This window comes from Leptosomus discolor, chromosome Z (genome assembly GCF_034619465.1).
Source record: "Leptosomus discolor isolate bLepDis1 chromosome Z, bLepDis1.hap2, whole genome shotgun sequence".
Classification (NCBI taxonomy): Eukaryota; Metazoa; Chordata; class Aves; order Leptosomiformes; family Leptosomidae; genus Leptosomus; species Leptosomus discolor.
The window spans coordinates 65,863,813-65,891,411 of NC_141419.1; the positions used below are offsets into that span (position 1 = coordinate 65,863,813).

A 27,599-nucleotide genomic window follows, 5' to 3' on the forward strand; every position below is an offset into this window, starting at 1 on the left:
AGTTGTACAGTTTAAAATGCGTATTAACTATATTCTCTTATTCGGCTGAAAACAAATCAAGATACAGACTGCTAAAGTTGTACAGTTATTTTATTTATAAACAGTCCTAATGGCACATTAAGGTGCACTCACTGCTCATTTCTGTGATGAGGATTTGCATCACATCTCATTGCAGAGATCTGTAAGATAAGAATTTGCAAAGCAGCAAATTGTGGTTGCATCGCTGGTTCAGCTGCCAAAAGAGCACCGTCTCTTGAACCTTCTCTTGCACAGGTAAGAGCACAGTCTGCTCATGCAGCTGCTAATTCATTTACCACAACCAGGTGGTCCCAGAAGAACATACTGGTTTACATAAACAGGCCTCTGAAAATACTTAACAGGGAGGATAGAAAATACCTTTACTGTTCTACAGAGTAAAGCAATCACACCAACCCCATTCTCCTCTGAAGAAGCGCGCTTTGCTCTTGACTGTTCAGGGCTTGATAACTGGCAAGCTCCAAGGTGAAGGTTGCTGAGCCTGATGTTAGAGAACGGAGAACTGTTGAGTAGCCCTGGACAAAATGGAGAACACATGTCACTTGGTTAGGGATAAAGGGAAGGTAAGTTAGCACAGAAAGCTCCTCAGGTCACAGAGAAAGTCAGAAGTATACTGCAACAGACTAGTAAGTTTTATTTTTTTAATATTACTGTATTAAAAGTGGAGTACATGCATGAGTCAACCTAATAATACACTTTTAAAAAAACTACTCTCTGCAAAACGTTTTTAGTAGTATTTACTTTACTCTGACTTACAGTTGAAGAGCATGCTGATTTAACAATCTGAGTCAGGCATAAAAACACTACAAGATTTGTGGGCGCTTGTTTCAGACCTTCAATAATTAAAATACAATTAAAAAAATCCATTCCAAACTTATTCATCCATAACAGGAAAAGTGAACTGAAGCATAATTATTTTTAAGCATATAAACAAAGACCAGATAGGCATTTTACCATTCATAATCACATACCATCATTTCTGCTAGTGGAACAGCAGCAATCACAACTCTGTTATCTTGACGACTCTGGATTTCCTGAATACTACCTCTCCGCTGTGCAAGGTCAGCGAGTGCTGCACTGAGATGATCTTCGCTTACTGTGATTTCTAGGTTCATCAGGGGCTCCAGTATTTGTATTCCAGCTTTTTTCAAAGCCTACATAGAAGGGAAGGGGAGTTACGTTGACTTTTTTTTTTTTCCCTAGTAAATTGACATAGTTAAGTACTTGCATAACTCAAGCTACTGCCTCTCACATTCTCTACTTCCAAGAGCTATAAAGTCCCCAGCGAGGGCATTACACTGTCAGAGATATTTTCCAAGGAGTATATCATGCTAATGTGTTCTATGGCAACTTACAGTTTCACTGTACCTTTTGCATGCAACGGGAGACACAGGCCGATACCATCGTGTGGGAGGTGTCGGGATGCACCGTCAGTGATTGTACTGTCACATCTATATCCTGAACTGGGAATCCAAGCAAGGGTCCTAGGGCAGGGGGGAGGGGCAAGGGAAAAAAAAAAGGCACATTTGGTTTTCAGAATATTAAGACACAGGCAAAAAAGTTTCGGGATTAATTTAGAGATTCTCACTTTGCTCTTTCACAGAATCACAGAATGGCAGGGGTTGGAAGGGACCCCTGGAGATCATCCAGTCCAACCCCTCTGCTAAAGCAGGGTCACCTACAGCAGGTTACACAGGACTATGCCCAGGCGGGTTTTGAGTACCTACTACCAAAACTGCAGAGTTAATTAACTCAATTCCATGAGGGATGAACCACGTCTAGTTCCTAGGTAGGTTATCTCCCTCCAGCCCAGACCAAAAACTGTATTAGACTGGATAGGAGACCCTAACCACATCTGAGCAGAAACACATAGCTTTCTTCCTACAGAGAGCATGGCCAGATTTTTATTTTTTTTAAAGCACTTAATGGCATGAATTTTAGGCTGGAGACAGCACAGTTCTGAAGTGGCTTCAAGCAGTGTGAAGATGCAAGTCAAGATGCATTCCACAGCCAGAAATGAAAGATGCTTTCCAACTCAACATAGCAGCATGAAAAAAACCACCTCATGCTGCTGCTTCTAGAGTAATTCTCATTTATCAATCCACTGCCTGTTAATTTCACGTAAGGGAGAGTTATTAAACACTTCCTATTTTTAATAAAATATAATGCTTTTAGTCCTTTAGAAAGCCTATGCTTTGCAATTAGGTAAGGCTTTTTATTGTGTACTTTCATGGATTTAATGTATCTGAAAATCCAAAAAACATGGCAGTAACTCTAATAGAAGTGTGGTATATACATGTTGGACTCCGAAGCTACTTGTCACATTGCTGTGGTTTACATGATGTCATTAAGTATACATGTTACCTCTGATAGCAGATCAAAAAGCAAACCCAAAGAACCCCAAGCTCACTGTTGAGTGACTGAGGAGAAATCAACCTTAAAACCAAAGGCTTGCTGACTTCCATTCCTGACATAGGGAAAGGAGTGCTTGGCAATTTTTGTAGTTAAGGCAATTTCAGAATTTTCCTTTGCTCCTAATGTGTGTTAATATGTACTATCTTTTAGTTTTCAAGCTACCGAGGAAGTTTTTCCTCCTAGAAACATATTAAATTGCTTCTTACGGAAATGTTTGACCAGTATAACTGTCACAGCACTTCCTTTACCTTGAATGCATGAATTTGTGATTCCATTTTCTATAGCTCCTTGGAGTTCTTTGGGTAGCACTTCAATGACACTTGCAGCATACTCGATGATGGGTTTTGTCATTGCTCTCTCCCCTAACCTGGGCCTCACCTCTAACTCTGCAGTTACAAAGTGTCGTTTATCTCCTACTGTTTTGTCCAATATATCTGCAGGAGGGGAAAAAAAAAAAAGGCAAACCAACCATTTGGAAAAAAACCCAATACAAATTCATCAGAAAGTTACTTATAAGATCATTTAAAGTAAATCAAGCTACAAAATCAGAAACAAGCTGTTCCTTCCATTCACTCATTTTACCTGTAGCTTGGGCAGTATTTAGGATGGTTTCTCTGTATGCTATTTGAAGAGGTCCCAAATAAGTCTCAATTCCATATTCACGTTTGATTCGGTCATGAATGATCTCGATGTGTAGTTCCCCCATGCCACAAAGAATAGTCTAGTAAGAAGAGAGTTAAAAGAGAAGAGGAAAAACGTGCAAAACTCAGGTTTTAATAGAACCTGTTTAAGCAAGGACTTGCATGCTCTGAACAGTCTCTTAGAAGTATTTCAGATTATAAGGAGCCTAGAGAGAAAACAGGACTGCTTTATGTCATCTGACATAAACACCGTATAAGCAAGAGGGTAATTACCACTACCGTGACCACTATAAAGAAGGTCATCTTACATTATCTTGAAGACCGTGTAATTCAAGCTTTTTTAAACACAGAACTTTCAAAAACATGCAGAACACACGATGACTTCCTCTTCTCTGTAAAGCTTAAGTGCACAAGGCTCCATTTTAGTCTAATGCACAGAATTTTGTACATACATGATACAAACATTTAGAGAGTCCTTTTTATTCAAGAAAATCTCAATATGTAAATGAACTAACTGAAGTTTGACACTTCTAAAATTAAGCTTGAGCAAGCAATAGAAGATTCATCTTACTTGTCCTGTGTCAGGATCTAGCTTCACTTTTAAACTTGGATCTTCACGCTGAAGGCAGCTCAATGCGTTATCCAATTCTGTACATAAATATCAAACATTATATCTAAAAAAACTTCAGTAATTTGAGAACCACAATGAATGTCTAAACATCACTTGCCTCATCAGGTCAAATCTTATTCTCAGAAGGAATCAAAAGGAATCTAGAGAAGCACAGATTTTGGCAAACAAAGTCGATTCAAATTACAAGCAACTTGCAACTTCTGATTCTCTCCAACAAATTAACTGCATCCTACAGAGTGCTTATTTAATTACCAAAAATACCATTTTCAGTGTGATATTTTTTACTTGTATTAAGACAGAATGGAACCCATAAGGGCTTCGTCAAGTCAGTAAAAAGTACTGCTCCCTTTTTACAAATAAGAAAAAAATGTCAACTAACTCATACATGACTTGCCTAAATATTCAAGATGAGTTCAACATGAAAAGGTTCAAATGCAAATTATTTTTTCTGATTCCCCATTATCTTTAACTGTTGAGGAAAGCAGCTACAGAATGATAAACTCACAATGGAGGCTGCATTTATCTACCTTACAATCTTTGAAAAAAACAACCGAAACCCAGAAAACCCCCACAAACCAGAACACCCAAAAAACAGGAACACTTCACAACGCAGTGGCTCAGCCTGCAGACATGGTGCTCCAAATCTGCATTCTACCTTGCTCCATTCCATCATACTACACTGGTACTTGTTCTTCCTCCTTTTCACCCCCACCCAAGCTCTGCTTCGTTGGAAAGAAGATACAGAGTTTAAAGTATGTATTTCCAAAAAGAGTCAAATGGACCCAAGTTCCCTGGTACAGATTCTCGGGAAAGGCAGTCAGACTACAGGTCACACTGCATGGGTGGACCCTAACTAGACACACAGAAGCCTCAGTAAGTGCAGACTTTACACCATCGAGTAAAACTGCAAGTGCTGACTAAAAAACCCCCACCATTTGTCAAGGTTATTTGTACTCAGGACACTATGTACAGCACACCAGCGTGACTGCAGCAAAAGTAATAAGCCTGACAATAGGAAATGAAAGTGCCTCCATCTCTTCTTTCAAAATGAAGAACTACTCCTTTTCTAGACACAAAAACTAGAAAAGTACTAGTACTAGTACTGCTTAATGTAGTAATGGCAAAGGATACTGACAACCACAATCTAAAATATATCGTCTGTGCAAAACACCAAAAAGGGCCTTATTAGATCCCCGACGGACAAGTTTGTGCAACTCACTCATGTCAACCAGGTGTGCATGGACTGGGGCCGAGCATTGTTCCTTACATAGGAGAATATGGTTATGCTTGAATATCCCATTTGTAGAATACCTTATCATATTCCTAGGTAGCTCTGTCGTACCTTGTTGTTTGGCCATGGAAGGAGGTTCAATTGTACAGAAGAAGACGGGGTCAGGGATCTCCACCCCTGCTAGCAGAAGGCTCTCTATGTCACTGGCAGACCTCTTCTCTCCCCCAGCATCCCTTCCAGCTCGGCGTGCTGCAGCTACTGCTGAAGCCTTTGATGACACTATGGTATCTCCAGTGGCACTCTATAGATCAACACCCCGTGACCAACAAGATACAGGAGCAGGAGAGGAGGGGATATGGAAAAAAAAACACAACAAAAAAACCACAAACCCTGACCATTTCTCTTCCTCAAAATCACTTATGCTAAACTCCACTTACAATTACTGTAACTTCTCTCTTGAAATAACTAAAATTATCTGAAAGAGGACAGTGCCTGTGCTCAAATTTAGACTAACATGTCTTTGTCCAGTTCACTGCATTTTAAATCTAACTTACCAGTCAAGATATAAAGCCACAAAAAACCATCACTGGTAAATGAAAATTTGCTTATGCAAGCCGAAGTTGGTTACATTTTAGAAAATCTGTGCAAATGAGATCTATGCAGCTTGTTCAGACAATAAAACACTGAATCAGTTAAACAATAGAAGCCAGCATGAAACAAAGTTAAATTGTTGCTTTTGGGTAACATTTGGAACATCACTCTTCTTCCCCACAGGAGGTCTCTCTATGGCATTACCGTGTATTTTAAGAGTTACAACATAAATCCAGGCTCAGAACCCTACTAAAACACACCTTGGGTTTTCAGTACTTGCCATGTAATCAGCACTGCATCTCCTAGGTTAATTACTGACACCTGTACATTGCAATATTTCATTTTAGGAGGAAGTACGTGTACTTAAAATAAAGGAAGTTTACATGTGTCACAATAATGAAGAACACATCTGAGATACAATACCATAAAAGTAGAAAGCACACTTAGTGAAACAGGCCCCTTTACAGAATCAATATTTTCCATTACCTGTTTTAACCCAACAGTAAGGCCAATGTTGCCAGGCATTAGTGATGGTATCTCAATTTGCTGATCAGCAAAAGGCAGGAGCAGCCGGCTCATTCTCTCCCTGAAAATGAAATTCTTGTATTACTCAGGCCTTTTAACAGACATTCCAACGACACACTGATCAACACCTCTACCTTACTCACGTGCAACTTTTGTTAATATTATATACAGCTGATTGAGGTTTCAGTGAACCTGAGTAAACGCGAATGAAAACTAGTGGTCCACGACATTTGTCATGGAGAACTTTGAACGCTAGGGCGCACAGGTCATCCTTGTACCATTGTCTGCAAAACAAAAAGCACAACAAAAAGCATACTTGTAGGATTCATCCACTCAAACTCACATTTACCTAAATTTCCACTCATTTAAGAAGCGGTATGTTTCTTACTGTAATATTAATACAGGCAGATTTTTAAAAATCAGTTTATACTGAAAAATATTAACCTAAGCAGTTCCAGATCCAGTAGGACACGTAAGATATCATGTGACTCAGCCAACACTAAAGATGATCCATAGACCTCAGCTTTGTAAAATGGCAATCTCCTCAGACTGAAAATAGACATTAGAACTCTGAAGTTTGACAACTGGAGATTAATGCATACATTTCAGTGGCACCAACCGAAGCAGGTTCAGTACTCAAGTGTATTTTCACGACCACATATCACATTTTTAAAGATATGAATGCTTTGTTACTATTTTTCATTTTCTCCTTTTATGCTTTCCTACTTATTTTTCCTTTTTCCTGACCCTCCTTTTCTCCCTGTACTTACAGAAACTCATATGAACGCTCATTAGGTGCAGGCAAGTACATAGTAATAGCATCCAGTAATGGCTGCACTCCTTTGTTCTTCAGTGCACTGCCACAGAGTACAGGTACCGCTTTCTGAGCTAGCGTGATTCTGCGGAGAGCAGACTGTAACTGCAAAAAAGAATTACCTTCTGTTAACATGTGAACTACGATTTAGCCTTAAATTGCATTCCAGCTATCAGATATTGCTCACAAATTCCCAAAAGCTAAAAAGTATGTTGGCAAATATCACTCATCCAAACTCCTTTCACTGCTTTCAGTGAGATCCAAATCACAAACCCAAATGTTTAGATTCCAAAACAGAAGACACTGCTTTTAAGATTTCTAAATATCTCATGCACAGCTTCAGCTGTTCTTCTCTCTTTCTAACAGTCGTTTTAATTCAGAATGTTGTACCTCCCCACTTTCAACATGCAGTGTCTGAAGACCTAACCAATTCATAGTGGTTGTGATGCTACTTTTGTTAGTAAGAATGAGCAGCTTGGACACAAACTGCACTGACTCTACCTTGAAATTACATTCATCTTCCCCTAAACGCTTTCACAGCAGCCTAACTTTCAAAATCAAACCAAAACAAAACTCACCTTCCTGCACAAAGGTACCCTACTTTTAAAATTGTGTCTAGTGTGGCTGAGAATCATAGCTAGTGCATTAACAAAAAAGATTCATACTAAGCTTGAATATACTTTGTCCTAAATACACAGCACTGTAAATTCACTACAAAAGCTGGTGTGGGGTTTTTTGTTGATAAAATACGCACATCTGCAAAATGCCAAAGGAAGAAAATCTGCATGTGCCAAACCCCACCCTTCAGAATATCAGCTAGTAAAAACTTGTTTATAAATAACGAAATGTAAAAATTACCTTGTCAGCTGGTATTAAGTCAAAATTTTCACTATATTCTCCTAGAACCAGTTCAGCAAATTCATCATCCAGTTCTGCAACCTTCAACAGAATAGTTCTTTATTATTCGGCATATAGCAGTTTCACAGACAAGTCCCAAATCTTAGTTATGTAGGATATATAGCTAAACAGAGCAGGAACAAAGCCTTTAAAGACATCAGAGATCATAAACCACAGAATATTATGGAAACAAAGGTTTCAAGAAAGGACAGGGGGAAAAAATAAAAATCAACTTATAAAGCTGCTGTCAGACACAACACCAGCAGAAGAGAAAATGCGTGTGCTTCTCCCTGAAACTGAAAAAACCTGCTGCTGTACAGCAGCAGCCATGAAGGGTATAACTGAATTTATTTCAGATCTGCAAACAAGTTGAAGTCTGAAGGAAGCAGCAAGTAACCTTTGCAAGCCAGCAGATACACAGCTGGAAAAAAAAACAGACAAGCCTTCAGGGAATTTTGACCTTTGTAGGTACAGGAGCTCAACAGTGTTTTCAAACTGTACCACTTAGCCTAACGATTAAGTTAACTACCCTTTGAACCTCATCTCTTGTGCTGTCATAGACCCGGGACACTCTACATGCAGGAAGGCACTTTGCCCCTCTAGTGGCTATGACAGCCATTGACCAAATACTGAAATGAATCACTGATAAGCAATCAGAAGTCTAATCAAGCTAACAGTTAAACACATGAGAGATAAAGGAAAGCGTTCATTTAATTAATTGAAAGCTAAGTGTGCAAGATGGCTGATATTCTAAGTACTAAATTTCACAGTGTTTCTGATAAGGAGTGTTACTAGGGTAGAAAGCATATCAAAAAATATTTTTGAATACAAAGTTATCTCAATTACCATGCTACTGGTCCACGCCTTCCTGCTTCATGAAGAGCCCAGAAACCAAAGGAAAAGAAACCCAACACTGTTCTTACAAAGTTTTCTATCGTACAACACATTTCTTAAGATAAGAGGCTGAGTAATATCACTCCCATTTAAAACACCATTATTTTGAACACCAGATTGTGCACGTGTTTTACTGAACTCAGAGCAGCATAAAATGGATCTCTGATTTTGATGTTTCAAAGGAAACTGAAAGCGTATAGCATCATCTGTTTATGCACTTGCAGAGTGTTACTCAAAAGTTGTATGGAGGGCAGCCCTTCCAGCAAAATTGATCAATACCTGAAACACAGTTGCTAATCTCCCATATTTTTGCTTATGTAAGTATGCATTCGAATGTAATCACTGCTACACTGTTAAGTTATAGATAAGCAAATCCAATGCAATAAAACCCCCTTTTTACTTGGGCAGAAGACTTGCTTAGAGCCTCTCAAGTACAACCAACTCTTCCAAAATAATTTTATCAATGACAAAAAACAATGCGGGACCTTAAAATGCCAGCTGATGGGGGAAGAAGAACACTCTCGACAAACTCTATCTATCATATGTTCTGCACTGCTCAACAGGCAAATTATTCTTTTATGTCCATTAATTCTTCCATTCTTCACCCCTTCTAAACTGTCAACTGTGGAAACCTGGTTATGAAGTAGATCAAGTTTCTATTACCTTTCTTAGCTTCACAGTTTGACAATTTATGTTAAAGAAATATTGATACTGTTCTTTTCTCATGTCTCCCAGGGATGTTTTGGATGGATCTGGAACAAGACTTATGGTGGTCCTCAGCTGCCTCTAACACAATAGTTAGTGATATTTTGACAAGCCTGCAACATCCCACCCAGCTTCTAGCTGCCACTCCAAAAGGGCATGGCTATCCTGCAGGTTCTGGGTCACATCTGCCAGGCCTCATGTGAATGTCCCAAGTATCTTTTGGCATCTAGGACAGCACAAGATGCCATGTTAGCCAACTGAATGCAAAAGCTGGTGTCTGCTTTCTTCAGTTCCTTATTTATAAAGCAGGGAGTATTTTCCATATTATGCATGTACTGTACAGCCAGGGGGGCCAGCTCTCTATATTCAGCGTGTTTTGCGTCACGTATTAATGTTTTCGATGTGCATTAAACATCTTTGACAGACGGAAAGGAAGCGAAGAAAATTTGAAATTAGTTCAATAAGGAAAAATGCAGAATCTTGCACCTGTGACAGCAGAAATCCATGTGCTGATACAGAGTGGGGAACAACTAGCTAGGAAACAGCTCTGCAGAAGTCAACCAGAGGGTCCTGCTGGACAAGCCAGGCAGCATTGCCTTCCAGTGACAAAGGCTAACTGCATACCGGGCTGCATCAACCACAGCATAGCCAGTGGATCAGGGCAAGAGGTTAGTACCAACTACCCTGCACTGGTGAAGCTGCATCTAAAACGCTGCCTGCCTGCTCTTAGTTTCCCCAGCACAAAAGAGACTGACGAACTGTGGCAAGTCCAGTGGAAAACCACTAAGGTGGCTGGAATGCAGCTGCAGGCCCCAAGAGTTGTGTCTGTCTCACTGGGAGAGGCTAAGGCACAATGCAAATGCTGTCTCTTACTACTTGAAATGATGGTGGTGGTGGTGGGCCTGCTTCAGGGAAAAGAGAGACAGATTCTTCTCAGAGCTACAGAAGGAAAGAACAAGCAGCACTGTCACAGGTTGCAACATGGTAAATTCCCGCTGGACCAGAAGAAATAATGTTTCACTACAAGGACAATCAAACAGTGGGACAGGCTGCCTAGACAGATTGTAATCACCATCCTTAGAGACTTGAAAACTCAACTGAAGAAGGCCTGAGCAACCTGACCTAATGCTGAAGGTCGCCCTGCTTTGAGCAGGTCACTGCAGCAGACACCACCAGGGGTGCCTTTCAGCCAATTTTTTCCTACTGTTCTAAATAACGGCTTTAAATATATTACGTATTTACTTTAGAACTTTACTTGTTCTATTAAGGTATTTCTTGCATCCTGGACTTCCTGGAACAGGTTGGGATCATCAGACTCCAGCAGTGGTTTTTGCTCAAAATTTTTTCCATCATCCAATTCAGAAGTAGGTTTCCAAATTATTTGTTCTTTAGTCACAACATCAACCAGTCCTCTGAAGGTCTTGGCTTCCCCAATGGGCAACTGCAAATACAGTGGAGATTTTAGACAGCTGCAAAAAATTAAGAAAGGAGTTCCATTCAAAAGGAAGTAAATAAGCATTTAATTTCTAAGCTTACCTGTAAAAGCAAAGGTTTTGTCTTCAACTTTTGTCTGATACTCTCAACAGCATATGTAAAACTATATTAAAACAACAAATACTAAGTTACACAAAACTTAATGTTATAGTAAAATAGGTTTACCATTCCTTATTTACTGCAAGAATTACTCCTAAAATAAAAATATGCATCTGTATAATCAAAGATGTATACAGTATTAACATAATTGGCTTGCTCCATGCTTAACAGAAAAACTTTAACTCAGTTACATACACTCTTTTACAAGGTTTTTAGCCATGAGATTAAAATAACTGTCTAAATACCTTGCCCTGGTTTTGTCCATCTTGTTCAAAAAGCAAATTCGTGGTATCTGATGTTTGTCTGCTTGTCTCCACACTGTGAGAGTTTGGGCCTAAAGCAAAAGACAAAATGGAAATATTACTGCTGATAGCTGAACTATACTCTCCCCAACACCGTTGGGGGACTGAGGTCAGAGTACAGAAGGGAACTGTGCTGCCTGTGTTGTGACAATCCTGTATCAGCACAGATGAACTCCACAAGCAGCTTTGTCTCATCTCATCTCCCAGCTGTTGTCATTCACCCTCCTTCACTAAGTACACACAGGCATGTGTGGGAACATGGAGAGAAACTAAGCATTATAGGGGATATATACGGAAAAAAAAATCAGTAGAGACTTAAGACTTCATTGCCAAGTTACTTAAAGCACAGACAGGCAAGCATTTCTGTGGCTACATATACAACACTAAAAGTACTGTGGTTTTGCTAGTAATTTGTGTACTGCTGAGCCATTTATGATGATACACATTTTTATTTGAAAGTTAAAACAGGTATACAAGAAAATCAGTTCAGATTCAGAAATAGTCTCTTAGCAGTACATGGAAATAACGCAAGAACTTCCTACACAGTTTTAGAAAAAAAACAAACAAACCACAAGCAGATCTAATTGTTTTGTTGTTGGGGGTGGGGGCTGTTAACTCAGTTCAGGTTCATATATGATGGCTCCTAAATGCTCTCCAATAGCAAGTTAAATAATGTGATTGACCAATCAAGACTTCTCTCATCCCTCATCCAGGAAAAAGGTATGTCCCCTGGAACACAGTGATTTCACAACATGTAACTTTTCTACAGGATTGAACTACTCAAACATCTCATGCTATAAAGTCAAATTCCAGCCTGCCTCCACCTCTTCTGCACTATGCCCCAAAAGGCATGTTAAACAGGACATTGGGGAGGGAGGAATTGTGGATGAAAATGACTCATTTTCTACATGAAAACTGAAAGTGAGAAATGAACAGATATTTATTTCTTTCCACTGGTGGAGCTAGCCAGAAGCATTCACCTCAATCAACATTCCTAAAGGACAGCAGCGAAACAACAAAAAATTCCCAGACTTTAAATGGAATCCCACTTATTTACCCCTTATTATCATGGACATGCCTGCACACTAGAGGACTTGAAATTAAATGCTGGGCTTCCTGAAGCTGAATTTTGATCAAAGCATCAAAAGAGGTAATACAGAGCAACATCTCTATACTATTATTACTATTTCAGTCTGATTTAAGTCACTAGACAAAAAATAAAAATTTCTAGCAGTTATTTTTACCTCAACACCAGCTGAAGCATCAAACACCGCTACTGCTCCATCCAGGACTCTCAAGCAACGCTCAACTTCCACTGTAAAGTCCACATGACCTAAAAAACAACCTCCCTTTTACACCATCATAATTCAAACAGGCAACATCAACAGGTCATTACAACTATTTTTAGGGGTTTTTTAAAATCATGTCAAAACAACCCTGTTTTCACTTGCAGAGAAATGTACCCATCAGCCCTTGAAACACACAAGACTGTTACGTTGCAACCCCAGAACTGAGGGCAATTTAGCGTGGAAACACGTGAGCTCACTTTAAACAAGCTAGATTAAGTACCAGCAATCAGTAATTAGCCAAAGCTGAAGAGAGCTCAGTATAGGCCTTTTTACTGCCCCAATTAAACCAATCAAATATTGCACCATATCTAAAACTCAGACTTTGTTCTATGACACCCCACCTTATCTACTCTTCTCTAATAATGTGAGTACTGCTAAAGTGTAGTACCTGGGGTGTCAATCAGATTGATTCTGTAGTCCTTCCAGTCAAATGTAACAGCAGCAGACTGAATGGTAATACCACGTTCTCGCTCCTGTACCATAAAATCTGTCACTGTGTCCCCATCATCAACATCTGTGAACAGGAAGCAGGATTATAGTTGGGTAGGTAAATAATTCAAAAGCCAAAATTGTCTCGGAATTCAGATGCTCAGAGAGATCTGGAAATACTATCCCTTTTATATATGTATAAACTATGAAAACTAGCCTTTTCAGAAAATGATAATTTACCCATACTCCCGTTCCAGTGAACAAATGCTCTGTAAGTCAAAGACAAGCAATTCCAACAGCCTTTCTGTTGTTCTTAATCCTAGTAACACCATGAGAAACCTGGTGTTACTAAAGCAAAGTCCAAAATCATGAACAAATTACAGTTTTAAAAAACCTGGCTGCACTCATTGTATGGAATGTGACTGACATTTTAAAATTTAGTAATTAAAAGGTAACGAAGTTAAAACTAAACTGAAGTTAAAAAAACAAGCAACAACAACAAAAAAACCAAACCAAAACAAACAAGTATGAGGTTGGGTTTTGCTTGTGTTGTTTTTTTTTTTAATTTTAAATTTTAATAAAAAGAGCAGCAGTTCCACATTTTAAACAAGCAAGCCACCATGCTCAACATCTTCTACCATTCTCATACACAGTAGAGAAGAGGGAATTAAATTTAAAAAGTCAAAAAGTAGCCCAAATGGGGGCTGCTGTGACCCTTTCAATCTTGAAGAGTTCTATGAGAGTTGTTGAAGCAAGGAATTCTTCCTGTGCTATAACTTTCAAAAGAAATGGTTACTTCTTGTTAATCTGGTTTCTTTGTAGGTCAAAAGAGAACCGAAGAAACAGCTTTACCAGAACGGCCAGTCAGCAACAGGCGAAACACGGGGAACTGCTCATTAAATGTTAAACAAATCAACGCAGTAAAAGAAAAATACGAACCTACGATCTCTCAAAGTACAACTGCCTTAGAACATAATGGAATGTGCATTAAAATTTCTCTATATTGCAGCACAACTTTGGAAGAACTGGCTTCTACGGTAAGTACTCCACCAGCAACCTCTAACTGCACTGCATGTAATTTTGTACTATTAAATCTCTCAAACTCACTCAAATACAAAAACCATTTCTAACCTCCAAGTGTTCTTATGTATCCAGAATAATACAGCATTCTCTCTGTTGTTGTCGTTTTCCCTGCATCAATGTGGGCCATAATGCCAATGTTTCGGATTCTGCATAAAGTGAAAACATTGCTTTTATTGTGGTAATTTTTTTATTCAGTGATGTTGTTATTTTATGAACAATTCATATTCACTGAGAATAGCATACCAGATTAATAACATCTTTCCTCTGTTGGATATCTGATACAGTGTACATTCTGATACCGAAGCACGTTAGTATTGAAATGGTAGATTTTCTCCAGATCAGTAGTACTCAAGAGTTTTGGAACAGGTTTCCATGCTTCCCTTCAGGGGGAGGCCACTTCTCAGCCTCATCCTCACCCATCTGCCCTCCCCACAGACAGAAGCAGCCCCTCCACCCTCTTGTCCATCCCAATCCCTAACCTCTGGTGCCTGAAACAATCCATTGGGTATATACCCTTTATGCCCCAAACATAGCATCCGAGCTCCCTTGAAATGGTCCTTGACTCTGTTCAGCCAAGTCTTCCTTTCTGAAGTACTTCACCAGCAGCTTCCAAAACTGCTTCACTAGCTCTGCACATCACAGGCTTGCGGTCAGCCCCATATTTATCAGCACCTTTAATGCTAGCTGAATTCACCCTTGGCACAGAAGTAGTGTTCCAAGGGAACTTCACCCCCTTTGGCAGCTCAGCCCCTCATTGCTAAGGCCCTCATCTAATATATACAACACAGCGCATAACCTGCCCACAGCGGTGCCTGCCAAGATATCCCTTCCCCCTCTTTCAGCTCTCAGCAACCACCAGATTTGGAGCTTCCCCAACAGCCCTGTTCTGCTCCTGATGATGTAAACAACAGGCAGCCCAAGACCTCTCTGCCACCAACAACCACCAGAAGGGTAAAAGTAAGGAAGTACTAATTTTAATTTAGAACATGCAGATGAACTATGCACATGATGAGCATAGCAACAACCCATGACTTTTTGTCACACCAACTCCCCTGACTGTCAGTTACATCTGAAAACTAAGCTAGCATTACATACCTGGATATATGAGGATTAATGACAGAACGCAGAGACTTAACATCTCCTGGAGACACACAAAACAAAACAACAATTTGTAAAACTGGTCCCAATGTAGGCATGATAGATTTTAACAACATTAAACACTTTAACAAAACTCCTAAAAAACTTATGACAATCTGTAACCTCTACCACCTCAATTTTCTAAAGATATGTACTTAATTTTCAATAAATCTCTCTCTCAAAAAAAGACAAACTCTTCAAAACAGCTGTAATTTAGAAACAATAGGAAAAAGCCAACACAGAAAAGTATCATCAGCACAGTAAAATCTTACTCTGCAGAAGCAATAACAAAACATGCCACAGTTCAAGACAACTGTAATGCTGATGTTCATCTGAACTGGCTATTAGATAACAAATTTCAAAAGTAACTTCTCCTTTAAACTGAAACTAGGCAGCCTAATTCTCTGGGAGAAAACACAGATTGACCTAGGTTAAGAAAACATGGGACTTAGGAGTTTTAAATGCATATTGTCTTGAAAGGTATTTCCTCTCTCACACCCTATTTAGTTGGAAAATAAGCTGCCAAGCTAAATTTTTATGAAACAAATCCATAATTCAGTTACTCAAGCCACATCAGTTGTGTTTCAGGAACTCACTTTCCTAGTACCTTAGTTTATCTTTGATAGGCCAAACAGAATTCAACAACATTTAAACTTACATTCCTTCGCCATCTACAGATCATCCCTTTTACCAGAGACGTTAAAGAGGCGTCTTATAGGTTAACGTCTCAATGAGGACAAAGACTGATCTTAGGAGAAGCAAGGTAACAGGCTGCAAATTCACCAACACCCACCACGCAAGAACTCCAACTAACACTGCCTTTTTCCCCACAGTTTCTACAATAACTTGCAAAATAACACATTAGTCTCTTTGAGATCTCTTGCTTGTCTAAGTCACGATATCTTCACACCCAAAGAGTCATGGTCAACAGCTTGATGACCAAGTGGAGACCAGTAATGAGTGGTGTTCCTCAAGGATCGGTACTGGGACCAGTGCTGTTTAACATCTTTGTTGGTGACACGGACAGTGGCACCGGGTGCACCCTCAGCAAGTTTGCTGACGACACCAAGCTGCGTGGTGCGGTGGACACGCTGGAGGGAAGGGAGGCCATCCAGAGGGACCTGGACAGGCTGGAGAGGTGGGCCTGTGCAAACCTCATGAAGTTCACCAAGGCCAAGTGCAAGGTCCTGCACCTGGGTCAGGGCAATTCCAAGCACAGATACAGGCTGGGAGATGAGTGGATTGAGAGCAGTCCCAGGGAGAAGGACTTGGGCGTGCTGGTGGATGCAAAACTGAATATGAGCCAGCAGTGTGCACCTGCAGCCCAGAAAGCCAACTGCATCCTGGGCTGCATCAAAAGAAGCGTGGCCAGCAGGTCGAGGGAGGTGAGTCTCCCCCTCTGCTCTGCTCTAGTGAGTCCCCACCTGCAGTGCTGTGTTCAGTTCTGGGACACCCAGTGTAGGACAGACATGAACCTGCTTGAGTGGGTCCAGAGGAGGGTCGCAAAGATGATCAGGGGGCTGGAGCACCTCCCCTGTGAGGACAGGCTGAGAGAGTTGGGGTTGTTCAGCCTGGAGAAGAGAAGGCTCCGGGGAGACCTTATTGTGGCCTTCCAGTACTTCAACGGGGCCTAGAGGAAAGGTGGGGAGGGACTCTTCATCAGGGAGTGTAGTGATAGGACGAGGGGTAATGGTTTCAAACTGAAAGAGGGGAGATTTTGATTAGTTCTTAGGAAGAAATTCTTTCCTGTGAGAGTGGTGAGACACTGGCACAGGTTGCCCAGAGAAGCTGTGGCTGCCCCCTCCCTGGCAGTGTTCAAGGCCAGGCTGGATGGGACTCTGAGCAACCTGGTCTGGTGGAAGGTGTCCCTGCCCGTGGCAGGGGGGTTGGAACTAGGTGATGTTTAAGGTCCCTTCCAACCCAAACCATTCTGTGATTCTGTGATCTTCCTGTGTATGGAATGAAGCTCTGCCTCCATGTGACATGCTGAGGGATGCAGCACAGCAAAGCAGAGCCTAAACACAGGAGACAGCAAGGACATTGCATAGACAACCACACAGAAACAGTAATACGTAGCAAGAGAGACTGTGTTGACATCAGCAACTAAGAGTAAGTTTTCTTCTTAGGTACGTGACTGCAGGCTAAAGACTTCTGCTAAGATACACAGTGCTGAATCCATTAACAATTGTGTTTATAAAAAATAAGTTGGTTATGCACCAGTTGACAATATTTTCTTCCTGTCTCCATCTTGATGTAGAAAAAGCAGCCCTGACTCCTAACGCTACCTTATATCAATCGATTTCCATTCAATCTCAAGGTAGCTACTCAAAAAATCAAAAATTACACCTAATTGAAATTTTGTTTTCCAAGTATCTTATTATTTTTACTCTGTTTTATCCACAGGCTGGATATCATCAGTTGCTTGATAACCAATTAATACTTCAGGCAACTGGACAGGGGTTCCAGCACACTTCACAATTGACCTGACTTCTTTTCTATCTGCATCTTTTCCTTTTCTTATTTTCTGAAGACTTTACACCACACATATACTGAGAAAAGAACAGCAATATAAAACACTTCTTCACAGTCCCTGAACCTAACTGCTGTTTGTGCTTCATACAACAAATTCTACAAATAATGACCAAAAGAATACAATAAAACACAATTTATAAAGTATTCTTATTCATTTTTGGAATAATCCCTAACATTAAGAAAATAATTTAAACTTGTACCTGGTGGAGAATGGTAGTTTCTTAGACTGCAGTTTTGCTGCGTCACACTTATGACTCTCATTTTTGTCTTCCTGAAATACACACACTTAAAAGGAGAAAAAACCCATACAGAATATTTATCATTATCATGATAAGTAATTACTTTGTAGCTGTATTTTTGCTAGTTGTAGAAAACGAAACTAAAAAGAAATACCTACAGGAACTAATACTGGTTTTAACACTTATATAAACTCAAAATACCATCTACTTGGAAGCAGAAACATGAAGATGGCAGCACCGACGTTTAAACCAAGTCCAATCCCAGTATTATTTGGGAATTCCAGTAAAAATCTATGACAGCATCAAAACATGATGCTGGTAGCCACAATATTTTAAAGATGTCTAATTATTTGTGTAAATAATATAAATTTAACAATGACAAATGTTAGGTAATCAAAATCACAGATGACTAAAAAAGTTTACAGGAAAATTACAAATTCAACTTACACGTTCTGACTTATGTAAAATCAATTCCAATATGAAATTATGCAACCTGTTTGGATACCAATTTTTAAAGGAAAAACAAACAAACAAAAAGAAGTTTACTCACGGTAACCTGAGTATTTCTTTTGCTACAGTGAAAGTATCAAAATTTGGGAAAAAATTTACCTCACTGTACAAACTCGATGACTTCAATGTGGTCGCCGAAAATTTCCTCATAATTCCCAACATTCTGGCTCCTGTCTCTAAAGCTGTTCCCTGCCAAGATATGCAAACACTGTACATGATGTTTATGACAGGAAACAGATAACTATATTACTTCCACATAAATCAATCATGAAACTTAACTGCTTTTTAAGTTAGATCAGTTTATTGCTTTGCAAGTTAAATTTGTATCAGATCTGTAAAAATAAAGTTATTAAGCCTTAAAAAGTCAGCATACACGCATGCCCACAAACACCAAATATATTTCTCAAGTAAGCCTGCCAACCGTGAAACAGAATAATTCACATCAGAGTTCATACTCACGCTCAGATAAGCTCCAGAGCACCGACGACCGATCAGTGAGATGTACATAGCTCTTCCTATCCTGAAGGAGGAAGGGGGGCAGGGAAAAGTGTGCACGCGAGACAGAAATAACAGAAAACACTAAATACTATGAGTTTTTAAGCACCACCAAAACCACTGCGACGCAAAGCCCGAGTGCAGAAGCTTCAAAAGCAGCGGGTGCTACTTACTTAAGGAGACACCAACACCCCGCTCCGGTGGCAGAGCTTCACAATAAACGGAAAGACGCTTCCGTACAGGCTCGCTTCCACCCCCTCGTCTTACCAGCCACACACCCGCCTTCTCCAGCCGCCGCTGCACGTCGCTGACCGGGGGAACACGGCAGGAGCGCTGCCCTCACGCTGCCCCTGACAAGCCGCCGAGCCGGGCCGAGCCAAGCCAGGCGGCCTGTGTCGCTCCGCAAACCGACAGTGCCCTGCCTGCCGCGTTACGAACGGCTAGCACGGCGCTCCGCCGGCTCCCGCGTTACCGCCTGCCTCCGGACGAAGAGCTTCCACAAGGCCAGGCCTGGGCTTGCGGCGCGGGCCCTGACCCGGCCCCGGCCGGGACAGCCGCCACACCGCCAGAAGGCGCGCCGGCTCTTCCTGTCCCCCGGGCCTCACACCTAGCGGCCCCGCGTTCCGCCCACCCGCCCCGACCCTGACAGAGCCAGGCGGCCAAAAGCGCCGCTCCGGCCTCTCTCGCTCTGTTTCTCCCCTCTTCGCGGCTTCTCCGAGTCGGGCGCATAGCCCTCGGGGGACGTGGGCTGCCGCCTCTCTGCCAGGAGGAACCGGAGAGCCGTGGGGGAGCGTTTCCAGCCGGGCCCGCTTCTCAGTAGGCCCGCCCTTCTCGCCGCGGAGGAGGCTGCTGGGAGGAGGGCCTGGCGGAGCGCGGGGGGACGCCGCGGGGACGCCGCCATGGTGGGAGCTGGGGTGGCGGGGCGGGATGGGGGGCGGCGGGGCAGGGGGCGAGGCGGGGGAGGGGTGAAGGCAGCCGAGAGGGCCCCGTCGCCCCGCACCGAGGGGGCCGTCGTCGGGCCGTGCCTGCTCGGGCCCCCGTCGCGTGTTCCAGCGGCGCCGGGCCTCGGTGAGAGTGCGGGGCCGGCCCCGGCCGCCTGGTCCTCGGCCGCCGGTGCCCGCTCACCGCGCCACCTTGTGCCCACAGCCGCAGAACGAGTACATCGAGTTGCACCGCAAGCGCTATGGCTACCGCCTGGACTACCACGAGAGGAGGAGGAAGAAGGAGGGCCGCGAGGCTCACGAGCGGTCCCGCAAGGCCAAGAAGATGATCGGGCTGAAGGCCAAGCTCTACCACAAGCAGCGGCATGCCGAGAAGATACAGATGAAAAAGACGTGAGTACCTGCCGCTTCTCAGACGCCTGTCCAGTCATCCTGGCGTTTGATGAGACGAGGCCTTAATATCGGGACAAAGAACTACTTTTTTCCTTGTGTGCGGAAGATCCTGGCGCCAGTGGTCAGTGTTCATAAAAGAGAGAGAGGAGTCCTGTAAAAATAAACTTTATTCGAATAAAGGGAGAGTCCACTGGGCATATCCCGTGGGGTCTCTCGAAGTTGCTGGGGTCGCAGCCCCCTTTTTGTCCTGATTTCTTGGCCGCATAGGACCCTCTCCCGTTCCCCATTGGCTGAGGTACTAGGAAGGCGCAGACTTCCCGATCCGTCTACTACATATACTACATTTTTACCCCTTAACACGTGCCCCCCTTTGCATCATATCTTTCATCATCATATCATTATGCATCTCCTGGGCAGAGAAGTTAATATTAATAAGGCTATTAAGCCTGCGCACTGTTTCCTAAAGTTGAAAAGTTCAGACATCCTTTGACTTTTTCGAGGGAAATTTTTTAATGATTTTTCTTTTGGGTTATCTTATGTAACAGAGCTTTGTAGTCTTGTCCTTGGTTCCTGTTGAGCCTCTAATTGCTGAGATATATGGCACCTTTTGTTTTACAAGGCCTGCTGAATAGTATCGTGTATCTGTCGAGATCTCCCTGTCTTAGTCTTATTATTTACTAAACACATGGCTCCTCTGGATAAACAGTGCCATGTACTTGCAAAAACATTCTCCTCCTTATCTGTTCACTGTTTAGGTCTGTGGTATCTTGTACCAGCCTGGGTAAATGGTACTGTATTTTTGTAAAGATGCTCTTATTTTGCAAAGACACTGTCACTTGGGTCATACGTTGTACTTTTAAGTAGCGTTCAGGTTTAGCAGAAAGTGGGTTTCACCACAGTGAAGACACTTCTCATTTCCTGTCTTCTCAATGGATGTTAATAGTTCTCCTCCTATAAGCATTCCTTCAAATAAGTGATAATTAGCAGTAGCAGTGACTAATGTAATTATGCAAAAATATGAATGTATTTACCTAGAGCTTTTACATCAACTGCTGTATTAGTGTAATAAGAGTCAGCAGGCATGTTTTAAACGGTGTTCATAGATAAAGTACAGTAATATACAGTGTTTGTGCAGAACATGAGGCATGTCTTCTGGGATAAATTACAATATCAAGGATAGATAAACAAAAGCATTTTTCTGAAAATTCTCTCTGTTGTTCGGAAATGGAAATCAAAGCTGTTAACAATATTGATTATTGCTAATGAACTTAATATCTATCTACGATGTTGTTTTCCAAGTGTAGACAGTTACTTTCCTTTGCTACTTGTAAAGGTATTGGGTTTATTAACTGGTTCTGGGGTCTTTTTTTTTTTCCCCTAAATTGCTTCAAAATCAATGAAACATGACCCCTTTTACACACACATGTTCCTCAGATTTGTAAGCATTGCCATCAAATCTCAGAAAAGTAGTAGTATGTTATTTTTTGTCAGAGAGAAGGGCCACGATCTCTCAAAGTGCTTGGCTGCTTGTTTTAAGTCATTCAGAAATTCCTTAATAAGATGCATTTCTTGTGGTCTGTCGGTTGTTACATTAAGTGAAATTATTAATTTACCTTGAAAATTGTTTAGAATTATTCCTTAAATATAAATATGTACTTCTTTACAAATATCTCTTAAAAGAACATTTTGAGCACGCACAAGCTAAGTTAAAAAGATATATCTAAAAATGAGCCTTTTTTTTTTCTACTCTTAATAGTGTTTTCCTTTCCTTGTAGCATTAAAATGCATGAGAAGAGAAATACAAAGAAAAAGAATGATGAAAAAACACCCAAAGGAGCTGTACCAGCATACCTGCTGGACAGAGAGGGCCAGTCCCGGGCTAAGGTTCTCTCTAACATGATCAAACAGAAAAGAAAAGAAAAAGCCGTAAGTAACTATTAAAATTCAGGTACTATTACTTGTTATAGTGACCACTTTGTGTTGCTGATGCTCAGGTGACTTCCAGCCTACAAGCAAAGTCTAAATATTGATATTGTACAAAACCTGAAACCTTGAGTAACTGAGCAGTCTAGGACAAAGTAAACATATGCTTGATTTTCATAACTTTAAATGCTAATTAAAATAAGTAGCTGTGAGTTGTACAAAAAGTATGGTGTACCACTACTCTTTAGAGAAATTTTATTTTATCCTTTGATTGTCCCCTTTCATTTAATAATGTGGCATGTAAGACTGACTTTTTTTTTACCCCCCCCCTTCCAGGGGAAATGGGAGGTTCCTGTGCCAAAGGTCCGTGCGCAAGGAGAAACAGAAGTTTTAAAAGTAATTCGTACAGGAAAGAGAAAGAAGAAGGCCTGGAAGAGAATGGTTACGAAAGTTTGTTTTGTTGGAGATGGCTTTACTAGGAAGCCTCCTAAATACGAACGATTCATTCGACCAATGGTAATGTTCTTGAGCCTTAAAGAATGTTTAAGTAATAATTCTCTTGACTTACTGCTTTGACTTCCTGTGGAAGGAAACTTTCATCTGTGGTAATGCACTTGATCACTGCTGACATAGAGCATTTCTATTAGTTTCCTTGCAGAAATCTAAATGCAGAATAGCCTGAGGGTGGGGAGATGCCCCTGCGGTCACAGTCAAAGTATCTATCTCTGCTTTTACTCCCATAACTCAGATGATGCCAGTAAGTTGAAGATACAAGCTGTCCAATTAGCATTGGAAGATCTTCAGCAAAGGCACTTGAATAGCTCTTAAAGCTGGAGTCTTTGTTTTTCAAGCCGCTGTCAGCTTGAGAGGCCAACTCTGCTCTAGGACTCCAGAACTCCCTCCTTCTGGCTTGTTAAGTCTGAAGCACAGTCGTGACAGTATGCAAGGGAAATGCTGTGCCTCCATCCTTACCTTTTCTTACACAGCTGCAGGAACAGTGCCTGGGCTCTAGCAGCCTGGCAGTGCACAGGAGGAAAAATGAGATTTACTAAGACAGTGTAGTTTTCCTACAAATACCTGTTCCTGCTACCTCACAGGATCAACAGAACTGCTACACAGGCTGCCTGTTGGATCGTACTGCATTACTGTTTTGATGGTCTGACATGGAAGCCTCAGATAGGTTTTTATTAGCACAGAAAAGTTTATGGTACTTAATGGTAAAGTACCCTTACAAAGCACAGGTAACTGTAAGAGATGGGTGTCTAATACTTTACAATATGTGAAAGGTTTTTTCAGTTTTAAAAGAAAAAAGGAAAAATTTCTAGTCTTAAAAACCAGTAGCACTGTTAAATGCCTTATCATAAATGCCTCATTTCTTCATGGAACAGAAACCATCCGAGATAGCAAGTATTATTCTTCTACTGCTATTAAAAACTGATATCCTGAAAATACACATGGAAAGCTTTATCCTGTCAGTAATCACGTTTTTAAACAAATCTGGCATTCTACAGTAGGCAGATAGCATTCTGTATTCTAAGTTGTTTCATTCTTCTCAATCTTTCAAAACACGCAAAGCTGAGGACATAATGCTGAATGTGTTAAACTAGATTAATTGTGGGGGCTTAAAGCAAATATTAACTCATTCTAACACTTCTTGTGCAACAGGGCTTGCGTTTCAAGAAGGCACATGTGACACATCCTGAACTTAAAGCTACTTTTTGCCTACCTATCCTTGGTGTAAAAAAGAATCCTTCTTCTCCTTTGTATACAACACTGGGTGTAATTACCAAGGGTACCGTCATTGAGGTGAACGTCAGTGAGCTTGGCCTCGTGACACAAGGTGGCAAAGTTATCTGGGGTAAGTAGTTAAGCTAGCTATACTGCAGAACAATCTTTAAAGTCTTCGTTGCCTGATCTATTGTTAAGACCACGTGCTGTAGTCATAATTATCTGTTGTTAAATGTTAGGTTTGGGCTGTAGCAGAAGCAACTAGTAGGCAACTTTAGAAGTGCAAACTTTAACTTTTAATCTGAGTCTTTCTGTTCACATTTCCAAAATCAAATTAGGTGAAGTTCAGAACAAAGACTCAACTTGCTTGCCTGTGTCTCACATTAAGCAATGCTACAAGTCTATAAAGACTTAACCATGTGTATGAACAACCGTATTATGTTTTCAGTGGAAGTTCTGTGGATCAGGCTGACTTCTTTTAACAGAGGGTTTGACTTGGACAATAGCAGAACATACAATTCTTAAATTTTTTTTTAACTCTACCCGGAAGTCTAAATGATCCATTTATAAAAGCAGCCTGAGAACCTAAGTTTGCAGCTCAGCAGAACGTAACTTAGATTTCAAAATGCATTTCCGTTTTGGAACAGGAATTCCCTACGCTTTAAAGAGACTTGCAGATTGAACTTGTAAATGTAGAAGAATCTGATTCATTATATGAACTACTTCAAGCTTTTATAGATATTTAAATCCCTTTTCTCTTTAGGGAAATATGCACAAGTAACAAACAATCCAGAAAACGATGGCTGTATTAATGCAGTTCTACTTGTTTAAGTGGTGTTTGATACTAAGCGTTGGTCATTGGCTCCTGCAAAATCAGCGTAGTTTCAACAAGTTTGCAAGATCTCTGGAACCTTCAACCGTTGAAGAACATTGATCCCTCAAGCCGGTGAGGAACTTAAACGTGCCAGAAATAACTGCTTGGGGTTTTTATATTTATTAAGTTTGCTCAGCTGAACACTGTCCAAATAAAGTGCTTCAATTTTCATGTTTTGCTAATGTGGTATGGATTTGATCTAAACCTTCGTTTTGTTTTTACAATAGCAGTTTCCTGACCTACATATAAATACTTAATTCAGCTCATGTTCCTAGTGGTGGGAAATACAGCCACTGTCTCCCAGGGTGGCCTACAGAAGAACATACTAACTTGTATTGTTTCTGGGAAAGCAGAGCAGGAAGAATGCAGCTAGAATCTTACTGCAGACTGACATCAGAAATTAAACACTCAGTTTGATACTTGCCCCTGCAGAAGGAGGGGCTTGAGAACACTAGCAGCATGGGGATGCAGTGGGGGAAGATAATTAGGGGGGCAGCTATCCTCCCCTCCTACCCTGCCATTACCTCGTGCCTTTCTCCCCTTTGCCTCTGTGACTGCTGCACTGATGAAAAGAATAAGGGCTAGATAGTCTAGCCCTTGTTCCAGGCAAGAGGAGAACAGTTTCAGAAGTTTAAATTTATGAAGTTGTAGGGTGTTTAAGATGTGAAATTTAAGAATGGCGTGACAACCTTGATACTACAACTACTTGTAGCTAGTTTGGTGACTTCAAGAAATATTCAAGAAAAACAAAAGGTCAGAAGCATCAACTAATCAATATATATTTAGCTGGCATCCTCAAAATAAAAAAGCTCCTTCTAAACTGCAAGCTTTCAGTGATCCTGTATATGACTACATCAGTAATCTTCCACTCAAGAGTTCGGTGGTAAACAAACAGCACAATCTATCACTACACATAAACACACTCACCATTTTATATTCCTACTTTTAAACAGTACTTCAAGCCAAGGAGCTCTTAACACAGATTCCAAGTCAAATCCTTATAAGCTTTCTCCAGTTTATGAGGGCACTCTTAACCCTGGACATTGTAAGAAGGAAACTTTCAAACAAAACTCTTCAGATATTTCAGAAGCCAGAATGTGAATAGGTTTGCTTTGGGGTTTTTTGCATTAGTGAAAGTTTAAGGCTGGAGGTGGTCACACATGCAATAAGCAGGTTGAGTAACAGCTTACAGAATCACGAAGTAGGTAAGGTTGGAAGGGACCTCTTGAGACTGTGTAGTGCAAGGCCCCTGCCTAAAGCAGAGTCAACTACAGCACGGATCGGAGGGCCATGTCCAGGCACGTTTCCAGTATCTCCAATGATGGAGACTCCGCCACCACTCTGGGCAACCTGATCCACTTTGACCGCTCTTACAGTTTAAGATGTTGTATGTTAAAACAGTATTTCCTACATTCTAGTTTGTGCCCACTGCCTCTTGTCCTGTCACTGGGCACTACTGCAAAGTCCTGCTCAGTCATCTTATAACCTCTCCACTAGGTATTTGTACACAAGGTAAGATCCTCCCAAGCTTTCTCTTCTCCAGGCTCTTGCAGCTGTCAGCCTCTTGTAGGACAGATGCTCCAATCCCTTAATCATCTTCAGGACCAGATCATGTTTCAGATTGGGAACTCTGGCCAGGAAGTCAAGCTAGCTGCTTTTGTACCAGCTTTCTGACTTCTCTTGTGCTATCTGATAGAGGCAGTACTTCAATTATACCAAAGTCTTCTCCTCTTACAGGCCATTTTGTTAGTTTCACACATTGCCCTAGTCTAGACTCAGTAACTTACTATGATTTTTACTTCTTTGTGTAGTGACACATGGATTTGAAACTAAGAGAGGGTCACAAAACAGTAAGTCATTTGTTCAGAGAGAAGGCATTTTGTCAAAACAGATAAGCCTCCATTTAAGTTCTTGTTGCTTTAACCTTTACTGCACGTTAAATAACATGAACAGAATACTTTAATTTTCTACAGCTGTCTCAAGAACATTACTATATTTTGTAGTATAACTACATGACTTGATGGCTGAATAACACAATTGTCGCACTTAAGACATTTTAATGTACCACACTCTAGGTAGTGCGTTGCAGCATTTCTAGTTGGCTTGTCTGTAGCAAACTATGTTAATAACTGCTAAGTTTACATCATCTTGCATCTTGGTATAAACAGCAGAATGCATGCTGTAGCCTGTTCTACAGCTTTTTTAATAAAAGTCTGATGCGTAAGCTAATTAAGTACAGGAAATTTTTTAATCAATAAAAGATTTTTCAATTACTAATCTTTGAGCTTTTAAAGCTTCTTAGTAGCAGATTGTAAAATTATGCTAGTTGTAGTGAACTGAACCACTTTAAAACGTGCCTCCCATATAGCAGAAAGGACTCAAATACTAAAAACCAAGAAAAAAAATAATCACAAAATATAAGTTTATTTACTACTTCAAAACATTTCAAAAGCAGCTAAGACATTTCTAAAAAAAAGGAAAAACTAACAAGACTTAAGTACAATACTCTAGAATAGCAACACGTCTTTAGTAAGATTTATAAACAGGGTATCACTAGTTTAGAAAACATCTAACACTACATTTGTGAAAATAAATTTAGCAGTGTAATCAATTTTAAGGTGGTCACTTGAAGCAGAGAGGCTGAAACTCAGGCCTGTTTTTGCTATGTTTAACTTAGTAGTATTGATGACA

The 27,599-nt window shown here is 40.8% G+C and overlaps 2 protein-coding genes across 2 annotated transcripts; one reads left to right on the forward strand and one right to left on the reverse strand.

The window, feature by feature from the left end:
* Positions 1-72: 72 nt before the first annotated feature.
* GFM2 (GTP dependent ribosome recycling factor mitochondrial 2) lies at positions 73-19,096 on the reverse strand. Its single transcript, XM_009951615.2, has 21 exons — positions 19,014-19,096; positions 18,654-18,743; positions 18,006-18,090; positions 15,232-15,277; positions 14,185-14,282; positions 13,013-13,138; positions 12,520-12,608; positions 11,219-11,307; positions 10,917-10,977; positions 10,636-10,821; positions 7,743-7,823; positions 6,841-6,989; positions 6,214-6,354; positions 6,032-6,131; positions 5,066-5,255; positions 3,664-3,740; positions 3,034-3,172; positions 2,700-2,885; positions 1,405-1,520; positions 1,008-1,190; positions 73-551 (listed from the first exon to the last, which is right to left on the reverse strand). The coding sequence occupies exons 1-21, from the start codon at positions 19,059-19,061 to the stop codon at positions 423-425; spliced, it is 2,409 nt and encodes an 802-aa protein (XP_009949917.2). The 5' UTR covers positions 19,062-19,096; the 3' UTR covers positions 73-422.
* An 803-nt stretch (positions 19,097-19,899) lies between these two features.
* NSA2 (NSA2 ribosome biogenesis factor) lies at positions 19,900-25,077 on the forward strand. Its single transcript, XM_086479455.1, has 6 exons — positions 19,900-19,951; positions 20,196-20,383; positions 22,159-22,309; positions 22,643-22,822; positions 23,972-24,164; positions 24,798-25,077. Exons 1-6 carry the CDS (start codon positions 19,949-19,951, stop codon positions 24,863-24,865), a joined length of 783 nt encoding a protein of 260 aa, XP_086335581.1. The 5' UTR covers positions 19,900-19,948; the 3' UTR covers positions 24,866-25,077.
* Positions 25,078-27,599: the final 2,522 nt, after the last annotated feature.

What these genes read in the sequence shown, in the direction of transcription:
- GFM2 (XM_009951615.2), bottom strand. Translation starts at nt 19,061, where the DNA reads ATGTACATCTCACTGATCGGTCGTCGGTGCTCTGGAGCTTATCTGAGC. An exon ending in CAATCTGATTGACACCCCAG is followed by an intron (nt 12,609 to 13,012) that starts GTACTACACTTT and finishes GTTGTTTTTTAG; the next exon opens with GTCATGTGGACTTTACAGTG. An exon ending in ATGGACAAAACCAGGGCAAG is followed by an intron (nt 10,978 to 11,218) that starts GTATTTAGACAG and finishes GTTTTAATATAG; the next exon opens with TTTTACATATGCTGTTGAGA.
- NSA2 (XM_086479455.1), top strand. An exon ending in AGAAAAGAAAAGAAAAAGCC is followed by an intron (nt 22,310 to 22,642) that starts GTAAGTAACTAT and finishes CCCCCCTTCCAG; the next exon opens with GGGAAATGGGAGGTTCCTGT. An exon ending in AGGTGGCAAAGTTATCTGGG is followed by an intron (nt 24,165 to 24,797) that starts GTAAGTAGTTAA and finishes TTTTCTCTTTAG; the next exon opens with GGAAATATGCACAAGTAACA.